This window comes from Anneissia japonica, unplaced genomic scaffold (genome assembly GCF_011630105.1).
Source record: "Anneissia japonica isolate Jap-2015-1 unplaced genomic scaffold, ASM1163010v1 scaffold1302_len1884557_cov193, whole genome shotgun sequence".
Lineage (NCBI taxonomy): Eukaryota > Metazoa > Echinodermata > Crinoidea > Comatulida > Comatulidae > Anneissia > Anneissia japonica.
The window spans coordinates 965,959-980,969 of record NW_022736804.1 but is presented as its reverse complement, the minus strand read 5'-3'; the positions used below and the strand labels follow the sequence as shown (position 1 = coordinate 980,969).

At 30.8% G+C, this 15,011-nt stretch overlaps 1 protein-coding gene across 2 annotated transcripts; it reads left to right on the top strand.

Moving 5' to 3' along the window:
- The first annotated feature begins 4,660 nt into the window (after positions 1-4,660).
- Positions 4,661-14,748, top strand: LOC117116923. Of its 2 annotated transcripts, none has more exons than XM_033261063.1 (3): positions 4,661-4,760; positions 10,407-10,592; positions 11,398-14,748. In XM_033261063.1, exon 3 carries the CDS (start codon positions 11,523-11,525, stop codon positions 12,861-12,863), a length of 1,341 nt encoding a protein of 446 aa, XP_033116954.1. In that variant the 5' UTR covers positions 4,661-4,760; positions 10,407-10,592; positions 11,398-11,522; the 3' UTR covers positions 12,864-14,748. The 2 variants fall into 2 exon arrangements, with proteins under 2 accessions (XP_033116954.1, XP_033116953.1); XM_033261062.1 differs by having other exon boundaries at positions 10,745-14,748.
- Positions 14,749-15,011: the final 263 nt, after the last annotated feature.

Sequence of the window (15,011 nt, the reverse complement as noted above, 5' to 3'; positions counted from 1 at the left end):
AATTTAAATGACCTTGAATTTTTGATGTGTCTTAACCTATATTACCATGAGTTTGAAATATAATTTATGAATAATGACATTAAAAAAAAAACTAACATATAGTATACTTATTTTCTTTTCCCTTGCATCACATTTTCCTAGTTACTATCTGCCCAATATTGGCGGACATTCAAAGGTTAGGGGTAGGATTACCCCCGTCCCCTACTAAAATATGAGTTGTCATTTCAGATCTCAATTAAATTCACAGAAACATAATCATACACTTTAAAAATGTTAAATTCAATTCAAGCTATCTCTCCCCTCCACCCTTTCTCACTAATATATGGAATCTCCATCCCTGGCATTTAGTTTTAAGTGTTGAATATTTGTGATTTGCTTATTATGATGGGAAATTAGATGTATTTCTTACAGAAAATGTGATAGCATTCGCACTATTGTAACATAACAATGGTTTCAGTTGGAAGACTTCTCTGAAATATGAATATATGTTATTAAGTTTATATCATACATAATTTATAAATGTGCCGTATTGTTTGCTCCAGTTTCTATCATGTAGCATAAATAGGTCAAATGTGCAGATACTACAAAGCAATTGGAGTATAGAAAGTAAAGACTACCAGTAATGCCGATAATGATAATATTCATGATCAGTGTGATAATGATTATGCTGATGATGATATTGATTATGATGGTATTGATTATGATAATGATGCTTATCATGATACTGCTGATGACAGAATTGATGATATTAACAATAACACTGATGATAATGATGATACAATTGATTATGATAATGACATCATCATCATCATCAATGTTATCATTTAATATCATTATCAATTATGAGGGTTATGATGATATTGATGATGATGACAATATTGATATTCAATGATATTACTTATGATTTTGTTTATAAAAAAATGTAAATAATGATCAAATTAATGATTGTAATAGTAGTGATAACAAGCTAATGAAGACTAAGGTAATAAAAGGGCATGCCCCTCCATAACTAACATCCAAATTTAATTTTAATCACAATATACATTCAAAATGCACACATAGCCAAACCCATAATAATTTAATTGTACCACCTTAGAATATCTGCCAAGGTAAAACGACTTTCTTATATCGTGCATCAAAAAGTTGGAATGAACTTCCAAACGAAATAAAAACTAACTTTAAAGAAATTACCTTAGTTTCATTCCAACATTCTATTAATTTTTAAGATTTACATTGAATCTACTTTTAATTTTTTTTTTGTATTATCTTCTTTCTACTTCATGGTTTGTTTGTAACTGTACCACTTTGAAAAACAGTACTCAAGTACTGAAAGTGCCTGCAGTCTAAAGAAAGAATAAATAAAAATGTAGGCAATGGTGTAATGCCTATCGCACTTTTGCGGCGGTTCTGAAGTGTCCCTTACCCATAGGGTCCTTGATCTAGCACTCAGACCCAAAAGTGTTTTGTTGATACATAATAGCATAATATGTTGCTGACATCAAATGTGGAGGACATATCATATCCGGTGATGGATTAAAGGGGTCCCCCGAAAAATGGAGATAAAAAGAAAATTATACTTAAATCTGAAGGGAGTGAGTGCCATGGTGGGGCTAAGGTGGTATGGTCCTTTTAAAATTGCATAAACCTTATCATGAATTGTATATTTTTATATTTCTTGATTATTTTGATTGTATTTTTACATTGCTGTTGTGTTTAAAATAAAAAATGATTGAATGAATGAAATGAATGACTATAAAGATGGCAAAAATGATAACAAATATAATAACAATGGTCATAAACAGTAATCACAAACAGTGACGATGATTATAGTTGGCTTAATCATGATAAAATTTTTAACACATTCTCATCTTTAAAATAATCACTGATTTCTGACAGAAGAAAATGATACAAATTATGAACATTATAATAAATGAGTTTCCTACCAATAATTAATATCATTAAATTTGATTTAATTGAATTCAAATACCACAATCCTTTAAAAATTTGTTACCTTAAAAAATATTTGCTTAATACATCTGTCATAAAATAGGAAAAACCTACAAAAAAAAATTCTTGAAAAAATTCAAATGACATGTAGACTTCTTAATACAAAAAATCCATTAAAATGATTACTAAACATTTTAAGGGGGTATGCCAAGAATAAATGAATGATATTATTTGTACATAGTCTGCTTTAACTACATTATATTGACATTTTTTTTATAATTTTGATTTTCAAATGAACATTTTACAAAATATATAAATTATTAAATTAAAATTAAAAATCTTTTTTAAAAGATTTTATTTAAGCATATCACATGAAATACACCTTTAAGACATATCATATGATTCAACAAAATAATTACAATGAATGGAGAATTCGTACATAGAAGGGAAGAAATGTCTGCAGAGAGAAGAGACAGATTGAATGATTGACTTACAGACAAGAAAGACTAGCTGTCTATGAGAGAGACGACTTAGTTGATTGGCTTTGGATGGGTTGATAGCACACAACTTCAAAATCAAAATTACATGTATTGAAATTTACCCAAAATGATGATGGAAATGGGAATGCATTATAAAAAAACTCCATAATCTACAAACTATCATTTTATTTCACAAATATTACAGTATAATATTATGTCAATGAATTAATCTAAACTTTGTATAATAATTTCCACTAGTGTATGATATGCAACTCCACTAATTGATTGCTTATATTGGTTTATAATAACCAATTGAAATTACCGTTGTAGTGTATGGGGATGTATAGGCTACTTTCTCAAGGTTCAAACTTAAAGATGTTTAGAAATTTACATTTTCATTTTGTACTGTATAAAATAATATTAGTGTATCACTTGTTTAGAGGTTTTTGGTATATGCCGTGATTATTTTTCCCTAATTTTTGTTGTAGATTTTAATAATTTTAAAATTTTAAACAGATCAAGCTATTGCTTACTGTTTCTAAGTAATCAAATATATGTATATATTTGGTGATGTTTCATTTTGACAATACCTAATTAAATACTGAAATACTGAATGACAATGGCGTATCTTGCTTTTATTTTATGCTTCTTTTTGTTGTAGAATTGTGGAATTAAGAATGTGTTAAACATAAATACACAGATACAAGACAGACACATGTATGCCTGTCTGACACTCACTGTATTCCATAACACTGGCCTCACTGTGTGAACATAATGATGAAGTTTGTCAGAAATAATTTGCGAAGCTGAGTGTACAAAGGTTCAGCGAAGAAGTAATCTTTGTAGTTTACACCTCTGCAGTAATTTGGACATCCATGGTTGATCATGTTCAACTGCGACCACCATAAATCCCTGTTTTATGACACTACAACGTATAATTTGCACAATTATTATAATTGTGTGTACCATGAACCATAAATAGAATAATATCACAAAATATACTATTACATCTGCAAAGGTTGAAATTCATAAAACAAAATTACCAACAGAACAATAAGAATTGTGTGCAAATGAAGTGTATATTTTATAATTTCAATTATCTTGACCTTTTACTTTTTACATTTTTAAACTTATATTTTTATATAATAGCTAATCTTGTAGTTAAGTTTAGTTTTCTGGGGGTCAAGACTTTTGTTATGTTGACCTTGTTGCTTTTGGGGCCCAACGGCACTTGTCTGAATGATTAAATGAAATGAAATGAATACATGTACAATTTCATCCTAATCAACATATAACATTAATGGTTCTGAATTTGTAAAACTAAAATCTAATTTCTTACTCTAATTTAATTAAAATAAAAAATATGTTACCTTTTTATAGTGAATGGATACATTTTTTTCAGTTCCTTTCAACTTTCAGATAGTATAGAATTCTATCTATGAAATAATAGCAATAAAAATAATAAAGTAATAAAATATTTATTGTTATTTATTCCAATCACTTCACCACAACCATTTCCAACTTTTTTTTTTTTGGCACTTGAAACAACTTAGATTTTAACTATAATACGATATTCTATCATTTCAATCCTAATAAATTTTAAACTTGTTACTCTTTTGAATTTATAAAATCTTAAAAATGTTTAACTTGTTTAATTCTTTTGTCGAACTATTTTTTATGATTTTATTCTTTCAAACTGAATTTTTACACTTCTTTGCAATGTTTTTATTGTTCATTTTACCCCTCTTTGTTCGGGTTTGCTGTTTTTTTTATCCTGCTGTGTTTTTTGACTTGATGCATGGAGGTATAAAAATAGATAATGTAAGGACCCCAATGGAAATAAGGTTTCTTTTTAACCTTTCTTGGGTCATCCTTAGTATCTTCTCCTTGTGTTCCCTGTTTTTGTTTGCTTTGTATTTTTTGTATGTAATGGTACTGAATAAAATCAATCAATCAATCAATCAATATTGATACTGGATACTTGAATTATTATTAGACGTTATTACAAACAAGAAAAACTTGCATATCATTAATTGAGAAGCAGATTAGCGGTGATTAAAAGGGGCCACCACTAACCTGTTTCTCAATTAATTAATCATATGCAAATTTTCATTGTAATAACATCAGTTTTACATATCCGTCTGAAGAGTGTGATTGGCTCTGCCAACCAAAGAAAACAATGTTGTAGTGGAAATAAATACAGTATTATGAAGCAATAAAGTTTTATCGGCGAAGCTATTTCAAAGCAAGCGGTTTCTTCAACTGTTATTGTTAATTTAGCTGATTGGTAGAAACACCAACACATTTGATGAAGTGGATTTAATGTGAAAAAAGGTGAATATACCTGTTTTATCATTATAGTTAAAATGTAATTATAATTATTGATGTTTAATGAATTAATGATTATATTTAAAATGATCATTATCATTATAAAAATATATTTATATAAATATGGTATTATTATTATTATCATTGTTATTATCATAAATGTCACTATCATTATTATAATTATTATCACCAATATGATTATGATCTCTATCATAATCAGCATTATTAATATCTCTATATTCCATTTTTTCCTTTGTGGTAACAGGTCTTGCCATTATTACACAAAGAAATGTAGTGCAGTTGCACAGAAATTGAAATAAGCTAAAAAATTATTTGAAAACACAATTGACCGATATTGATACATTTTCCTCTGGCTTACTTTGTCAACGAAACTACCTTTCAAATTCAATACCATTCCATTTTCTTTAAGAAGTTGAATATTACGATGAAATATTGCTTTCTCTATAATAGACTTTAACTGTCTTTTTATCTAATTTTAATTCATGTCATACCAAAGTATCCTCAGGTTATCCATTTGTATACTGAATTAGTGTTATTTAACTGTCATTTATCTACGAACAAGAGAATGCATAAAGTAATGCAAAAACATCTGTTCTACTTAAAGGTTCATCTCAAATTTCTTTTTCAGGAAGGGAATGAAGGCTGGGCAAAAGATAGAGGAGGCTTTAGGGCAAAATTGAGGCAAAATGTAGAATTGATGTTGAATGTCTGGGACCTAACCATTACTCAAATGTTTCTAGTTAACTTGCTAAAATATAAAAATTACCAAACATTCAATTATAACATTTAATTGCTCATATTAAATTTAAATAATTATGTTTTTGCTGGCTTATGGATTGTGCAATTACCATTCTTAAATTTCTGCTGTTATAAAAAAAATAATAGTTATAATGTGCCATCAATCTAGGCAAGCATATTTTAAAACAGAACAAACATAATCAAGAAATAATTGAAAATATACATCGAACATAAAATGATGATGAGACGAAAGAACACATGTGAAATGCAAAAATCAGCTACCTATTTATATGCAATTTTATTTAGGATTTAATAATAATAATAATAATATTTATTCGGCATAAAAGAACAATTTAATTTTTCATGGTGCCTCAGTACTCTGTTTTTGTTCTAAATGTGAAAAAACAATAGTAGATTATTGGAAATAAATAAATGGCAAAATAAGACGTTAACAATTTATGGACATAAGTCATTGATATGCACCGTCCCTATTTTTGCACTTGGCGTAATTTTTTGTAGATATAACATTTCTATTCAGCACCCCATATGATCCCTAATCCCAATTCTGCATAAGCCACTGAAATGTGTACTGTCTATCTTAAGCAATTAAACTAAAAAATTGAATTATGTATTTGAATAGGGTAACTTAAATTTAATATACAAAGAAAAATTAATGGTTGTATCTGTATGTACAAACTTTTCAATTTACAATAAAATTAATATTTTGTAATTGTTAAAATTCAAGTTACCCTATTCAAATACATAATTCAATTTTTTCAGTTTAATTGCTTAAGATAGACAGTACACATTTCAGTGGCTTATGCAGAATTGGGATTGGGGATCATATGGGGTGCTGAATAAAAATGTTATATCTACTAAAGTTTACGCCAAGTGCAAAAATAGGGATGGTGCATATCAATGACTTATGTCCATAAATTGTTAATGTCTTATTTTGCCATTTATTCACAATAATCTATTATTTTCACGTTTAGAACAAAAACAGGGCACTGAGGCACCATGAAAAATCTCCCTGGTTACACCACTGGCCCTTTAGAATGAGGTAAATTAAGGATCTTTAATGGCATAATGGGTGTAGGAGTACCTTCTTTTTCTAGAACATCAACAGATCCCTGATACATTGTGGCAATTAATAACCTGCATAACCATCAAAGTCAAAAGATAATATTTTTTAATGTAAAATATGCCAGATTTGTTTCAGTCTAAGACCTTGTTAAACTGAATTCAAATGACAGCTTAGAAAAAAAACATACTTTCAATATGCATTTTTTTCATATAAAAAATTGTAATATTATATCAATTAAGTAGCAATATGTCTCATATTCTAACATGTTTATATTTCATTATGTCAAAATATTGCATAGTATTGCAAAAAATCTATATGAAACCAAATCGTATAACATAATAATTTTGTTAATCTAATTTCATATTTTATATTTTCTGTTTTATGACCTTAACTGTATACTGTATACAGAATTATGGTATTTAGAAAAATACACATTAAGGTTTATGACACCTTCCTCCTCCCCTTCACATGCGCGCCTGTTCATAAATTAACTTTTAGTTTCTTGAGACAGTTTTTACTGCGGAAGGCACTATAAAAATACAACATAAAGATTGACCAAAATTAAGATATATTTGAGATATCAGAAAGATTTAACTGTAATAATTAATCATATGCAAATATCCATAAATTTTTTGCTACGAAGGAGATGATGATGGTGATATTTTGGAGTGGAGTTGAATAGCTTGCGGTAGATGCATGTCTTCTAATCCTAGGGTTCTGGGTTCAATTCCTGTCACAGCAGGCCTTCCTAAGCCTCGCAAAAGAAACTTCGCATAATGATGAAATTTTTGATGATGATAATGATGAAGATAATGATGATGAAGTTGATGATGAGGATGATGACAATGAAGTTGAAGAATATGATGGTGATAATGATGGTGGTAGTGGTCAGTGGCGGCGCTAGGATTTCCCTGACGAGAATAAAGTGGACATGGTCAGACATCCCTCAAAATATTTCAAAAGTGGTCTAGGGTGCGAATCCCCCCAAAAGCATGATAATTTAGGGGTTTCAAAGGCTTATTTAATCAATTTTAGAGTCTACATTATGTAGAAAATACATATAATTTGTTTTCTCCCCAATGAATTTTGGTTTTCTCCCCTAAAAGCAGGGCGGGTGCCCCGTAGCGCCGCCACTGGCGGTGGCAGTGGTGGCTCTAGGATATATTTTCTGGGGGTGCTAAGCCGTCCGACAGAAGCGACTTGGGCTCATAGGCCTGAGCTGGGAGAAGAGTTTGAGAGGAAGTTCCCCCTCCCAAATGAGATTTTTTTTAAAAATAGGAACCTCTGGATGGACAGAAATGACACTCTCTGATTGTGATAGACATGTGTTGGCTTGACGTGGGCTTATTTTTATATATATTTTTCAGTCCGACTGCCCGATGAACTCTGTCCGATGGGAAGGGAGCTTGACCTGTCTGGTGGGGGGGATTAAGCCCCTGCTGCACCTGCACTCCCCCCACCCCATCACTGGTGCCACCACTGGGGGGTGGTGATGATGATGATGATAATGATGAAGTTAATGATGATGATGAGGTTTATGATGATGATAAAGCCTAAAAAAATTGTTTGTTTGCCCTCCCCACCCGTTGCTAACTCACTGAAAAAAAGGGGTGGCAAAACAAAAAAAACATTTTTTTAAGCTTTTTTCTTTACAAATTAAAAGAAATGTGAGTGAATTGATCTTTATTTTTTTGCCAAATGCCCTTCAAAGTTGTCTAGAGTTGTTGTCTGATGTAAGATATTGCCATTCTAGGCCTACATTCATTACCAAATATCAACTGTGGGTTATTTTTATTTCATCTGATGAGTAATCTTAAAATAAAAAGATAAATAAATACAAAAACAACTTTTTCCACCTGCCCCTTTTTATCATTTAAAAAAAAGAAGGGCAAACAGAGAATATATTTTTTTAGGCCTAATGAAGTAATGATATATCAAGTTTAATAGCCAACTTCCATATCAGTTTTTTTGTTTTTTTGCTATTCTCCACAATTCGCATGTTTCTTATAATATACAGTTGAAATGGAAATGAACAAAGAATAGTTACTTTAGCAATTACAGTGTGGCCATCCGCCCTTGCACAAGTAGCGGGTTAAACATCCACACCTGTTTCTTTCAGTTTTGTCATAGTATTGATACACAAATTAAACTGAATAAGTTTATTAATTAGTACCAAATAAATTAACATTTAGATACCAATTAAATGAATTTACAATTAACTGGCTATATAAGATTTAAGAAAGACAAACAATATTTGAAAAAGTAAAAAAAGAAAAAAAAAAACTTTTAAAAATAATTTTTTTTTATTTTAAGAAATTCTATGGTTTTTATCGTGAAGCTTTATAAGCTATTTAAGTTGTTGGTTATGTTATATTGGTAAATGCTTTAAAAAATATGATATAAAATACACATATTTTTAAAACTAAAAAATGAATAACAGCTTTTCTATTTTTTTTTCAATTTCTTAATTTTTTTATGATAGTTTAAGGCGACAACTTGAAGATAGTATTTCACATGTTGTCAATAAGTGTTCTGTGTCATAAACCTTAATGTGTACAGGTCCTCATGTTATTGATATATCATGTACAAGGAGTTGTATTACAGATAATGAAATCATGAACAAGGGCTTTGCCATTAAAAAGATTGGATTGCCAGAAAATATGAGGTAAAATTACGAAGCTACTATTGAAACACTACAAGGTTCGATCAGAACACTGCAAGTTTTGATCAGTGAAACAATAATATACAAAACACCAATATTCAAGCTGACTATACGGGTTTATTCGTGCTAATGTGCCAACAGCACAACTTGGGTCTCGCCACCTCTCTTCTAGATTCTTCGCTAGTCTCGTCTAGTCTACCGGCTCATGAGGAACATCCCATAATATTTTATGTAACAAAGTTGAAAGGCTACACTACAGCGGCCAATATGATGAGATATAATATGAATTGTGTGGATATATGCACTGTATATTATGTACTAAAATAATGTTTATTAAAGTAGTAGTTATTATTTGTTTTGGGATATTTTTTATGTTTTAATGCAACTATTTCAGAAAAGACTTAACTGACGCTAACCAGAGTATCTAAACACAGATTTCCAGTTGGTGGGGATGGTATAACCCCATACTTCAGTTTGGGTGCTAGCTTGGTGTTTAATTTTTTTTTCCTTGCTTTTTATTGTGCCTTTTTTTTTTATTGTCTTCTTACCTACAATATTGTCGAGCTCATAAAGATCTATTACTATTATTATTATTTCAGTAGTAAAAAATACATATTTTTTTACTTTAAGATACACTACATTTGTGGGTTGTTCCTCATCAATTTCTATTTGAATGCACCATGCATTTCAGCATGATATCAATAACTTATTACAGATTACCGTAGCAACGCATAAAATGTACTCTTAGTTTCACTAAAATAACAATAAAAATAATCCCACTCCATTTGGATTTCCACAGTCAAAACAAAAAAGCATTCTGATTATTTTTACAACACTCAATATCAGCATAAACATCGAGACATACAATTGATTAATTAGATTTGGAATTTTTTTTAAAAGTCACTGTAATGAGAAGCGTTGGTATTAATCACAACAAAGTTCCATTATTGAATTGAAGAATAAATAAGATTTTGTTATTATAACGCTCCTACAATATTATTGCTTTTAAATTTAATATATGGATAGAAAAAAAAATCATTTCACAGTGAAAAGTGAATACTTTATTATCAGCTAACAAATGAAAATGCTCATTAAGCTATGATTAGATTTGATCATTCAATTTTTTTTTTGTTGCGTCGCATAATAGTGTAGCAGTGATGAAAATAATAACAGGCCCACAGCACAGCCCATGAAGATGATATTGTGCATTGTCTTCGATGTGTTCAAATTCTGTCACGGATTTGAACTTAGATACTGGCGATATTACCTACAGTTCTGGATCAGGCAGCACGCAACGCAAGACAGCCCCACGCAATGAGGATCATTGCATAAGGTAATTTTGACAGCTTCATTAACTTTCGACTAACATGATGGGAATTAATATGGCAGTGACTATGTAAATTCATTTGCAGCCCTTTGGGGGTTACTGTTCAACAAGAGTGGACAAAACTAACGACGTGTTTGCCTCCTTCATTTTGATTGCAGATGACAACATACTCGCTACATGGCAAGCAACGCTGTCTGCACCAAGAGTTTTTTAATAACTCTACTGAAGAATATTTACGACTGCTTGTTCATATAACAAGAAGTAATTCTCTTCAATTTCACATTTGTGTGAAATTTGAAGCCACTACCTTTGGAGTTTCTTTACTGAGTTTTGATCATTTGTTAACTTGGAATTGGAATGACCACGATATGTATTATTTTATCCGGTGATTTTCACAAAGTAATTGATGGTCAAATACTGCCACCGAACAGTTTTTCTGTCAATATTAATGTGGTCACCATTTATTTTCTTTGATACCAAGATAAAAGATTACATAAAGAAATTGCGGAATTAAGAATTGCAGGAAAACTAGAGGAATCTCAGACTGTTATTGGATTTTTCATATGCTAACTTAAAACAAATTGAAGAGGAAATTTTGATTACAGTTAAATGAAGAAAACAATGTAATCGTAATTGTTATTCATCTGTGCCTTGATTATTAAGCAATTTTAGAAGATTCTGACATGCTGTGGTCATAAAATACTTGTGATCAAAGGTCTACTGAGCCAATTGTTATCATTAATATATCAATACATTGGAGTCTTAAAAACTTTTAGTAAATGCTTTTAACTATTACATCATTTGCTTACAGAATATGTATTCCATGGAAAAAAATATACTGGAAAAGATTAATCATTTGTAAGGTATGTTTACCTTCATTTTTTCCACCTATACAAGTTCAAAATCAAGATAAACTCTGAACACGAATCCAGCATTATGAAAAACCAATGTTTTTCCTTGTGGTCACTCTTGTTAATAACTTCACAACTAATGGTAAATCTATTTGACTTTATTCATGGTAACCCTAATTGTGAAATCTTAACTTCCGGAGGAATAATTGAGGGACAAGCGACACAGTTGGTGTGTGTACTCACGACCGATGAAGAGCTGGTAAATATGAAACATATTTCTTGGTCTCGTAAAAATCTACAAACAGGAAATGTAGACCAAATGCCAATTTTACGACACAAGGTAGTTAAAAGTGAAAAGTTAAAAATAGATCCAGTGAATCGTGAGGATGGACAGTATCAATATATATGCAAATATGAATACAAAAATAAGAATATAGAATGTGTAACTACTACGGCCAGCTTGTCAATAAAAAAAACACCAAGGGAACGCTACCCAGAGTGCATCATTCCCGATAAGTCATACCAAGAAGGTGATGTTATTACAATTTCATGCCATACAGAATTTCTATCCAATACAGTCCATCTCAACATATCAAAAGGCAACAGGCCTATACAAGGATTGAAGTACAATATCATTGGGAATGAAAGAGTCCTAAAATATAAGTTCTGTGTGACAGCAAATAATAATGATGATAGCTTTGTTTGTACGCAGACTAGCAATAACGTTCCAGGTGAAGAAAAGCAGTGTAAATTCCCACCATTAAATGTGAATTACGTACCACGAGTGAAAATATCTTATTCAGGAAAAACGCATGTGCAACTTGGAATAGAGGCGTTGCTTGCATGTACAGCAGATTCAAATCCGATACCATATCAATATATATGGGATTCTACACCGTATATAGCCAAGTTTAAATTGGAAACAAATGGACTGGTGTACCGCACCACAGTTGACAATCTTTCTCTGAATGGTACCATCATCACATGCAAGGTGACAAACAAAGTAGGAACCGGTGAAAATAACTACACGTTAATTGTTGTTGACAACAATGAGCAACACAAACCTACAAAAGCAGATAAGCCAATTATTAGCAACACATCCAACTTGAATCGTGGTGTAACAGATGATTCGGAGATAAAACTTCTTACAATCGCCGGTGCTACTCTTTTCCTAAGTGCTTTGTTAATCTTCATTTTGTTCTGTTACTTACGGCAACGTCACATACTATACATGCAAAATCATTACATTGCTCAGCCGGAGGTTTACTTTGAGCCAAAAGACAGCGTGCGAACACAACCGCCAACTTCAGAAGGACCATACTGGGGTCGAAATGTTGGGATTCAAGTCCCGCCAGATCCTGACAAGGACTCAGAATATGCTGAGATTGAAGAAGCCAGAAAAAGTGGATCTAATAAATCTGTTTAATCTGAAATTTACATTATTCAAAATGTTATTTCTTTATTTTCTTATATTTAATTTATTACTGATAATATTGCACACATTCCTTTTTCTATATCTATTATTATGGAAATTTTTTTTAACACCACAGATATAAAGTTAAATTAAATAATTAAATTTGTTTAAACATCACAGAAATGGTTAAATTGAATAATTAAATTTGATTAAATTATTAATTAATTTCTATTTACAATGAATTCTATGTGGTCTGATAATGTAGCTTTGAGATATCAAATTAGAAATATTAGAATTAGTGTCTGGGCTACTTACTTTTTCGTGATATAGGGCAGAAAAATTCAAATTATCTAGTTTGTTTATAACTAGTAGTATTAAAATCATTGAGTACCCTGTAGGTTTCAATACAAATGTTAGCTGAAAATAAGGGGAAATACAGTCAGCGAAATTCCAACAAATTGTGTTAGCTTTTATGTTTTATTTCTCCATAAACTGTTCAAGCTTACGCTGCCCGTATTCGACTGGTCGTTCATTAAACCATACCTGCCAGTGTAGTGGTAAAGTCTGACTTAAAGAAGATGACCAGATGAATAGAAAACTGATAAATACTCAACAAAACAAAATGGCTGTGTAGTTACCGTGATAAACGCTAGATCAATCAAGGTTGCTTTGGCTTGGGGAAGTATGGGTTTTTCATAAAAATTTGCTTTCAATTAATTTTTTACTTTATGTGGGTAAATATTATAAGTAATAGCTTTTGAAATTAATCTAATTATACAAATGCAAATGTTGTTGATAAAATGAACAATCGGCCATGTTTGTTTTGGATAACTTATGTTAATTTCTGTTGTCAACTATTTTACTAACCAGCCGCATGAAAATGATACTCAACAAAAAATTGTTGTCAACGAAACCAACCAGTCAAATACAGCCAATGTTAGATCAAATAAATATTTAGGCTCAAATCTACTTGTAGTACCATACATTGTGTTCCACAAAAAGTAGATTACCTTCACGCACAGTGATGATCAGCCAGCCTAGGACCATTTTCACTGCTCAGTTAAAATTATTCTAAATTAAAATAATTTAGCAAGCTTAAGTCGGCTCATAACAGTGTAGTATTTTCACAAATGGAGACGCCAAGATGAATTAACTTTTTTAATTTGATGAAATGCACAGAAATAATTGAAATTCAGAACTTCAGATATGTAGCTACTGTAGATGTTTGTAATTTCATTTCTGCTTTAGGCCAAACAAGGTTTTACTACTATTGTACAACATAAATGGTGCACTTGCTTTAAGTCTTCTTGGCCTGACTTGATCATCATTTCAATGAGAATAAGTTATTAAGGGATATATTAATATTCAATAATAAAGACAATAATATTCATCTATAGATTGTTTTGTTAATTTTACATGAATATAAGATTTCAAGTGCTTATTTAATCACTTTTAGAGTCTACTAATATGTAAAAAATAAGTATAATTTTTATTCTCCCCGCCGAATACTGGTTTTTCTCCCCAATGGGGGCCCTGGCCTTCCGGGTTGGTGCCACCCCTGTTACTGTCATATGGAATTAGGCCCCATCTATTTTGCTGATTAGTTTTCGCCAATCGACCGAAACACTCAGATTCCTGCAGTCAAGGTTGTTATCACATTTCAGAGAAAATAAAAATGTTACTGATCAAGCCATCTCAACGTTTTCCATTTAAGTGCGAAGCAACAATTTTTTTTTTTTTGGCTTTAAGGAATACTTTCTATACTACCATACATTATCATTTAATGTCTAATTATAACAAACCCTTTTAATAGCCCACTAATAATTTTATGTTTGATGAATAGGTATTTTGCATACCACCATATCTGTACTGATATATTGTAAATAATAAAATAACAACTAGATCATTATGGTTCATTTTTCAAAATTTCTGGAAATTTTGTATAAATAATTTTGTTAACCCCTTATACCTGATTCATTCATTTATTGTATTATTGCCCAAACAATATAATATTTCTTATAATAATATCATAATTATCATTTTCTGCTCCACATTTCTCAGTTTTGCGCTCCCTAGTTTTGCACTATAAACTGCTGGAAGACAGTGCAGCAATGTTGCTTCTTAGTCTAGGCTGTTCTGGCGCATTTCAGGCTACAGTGT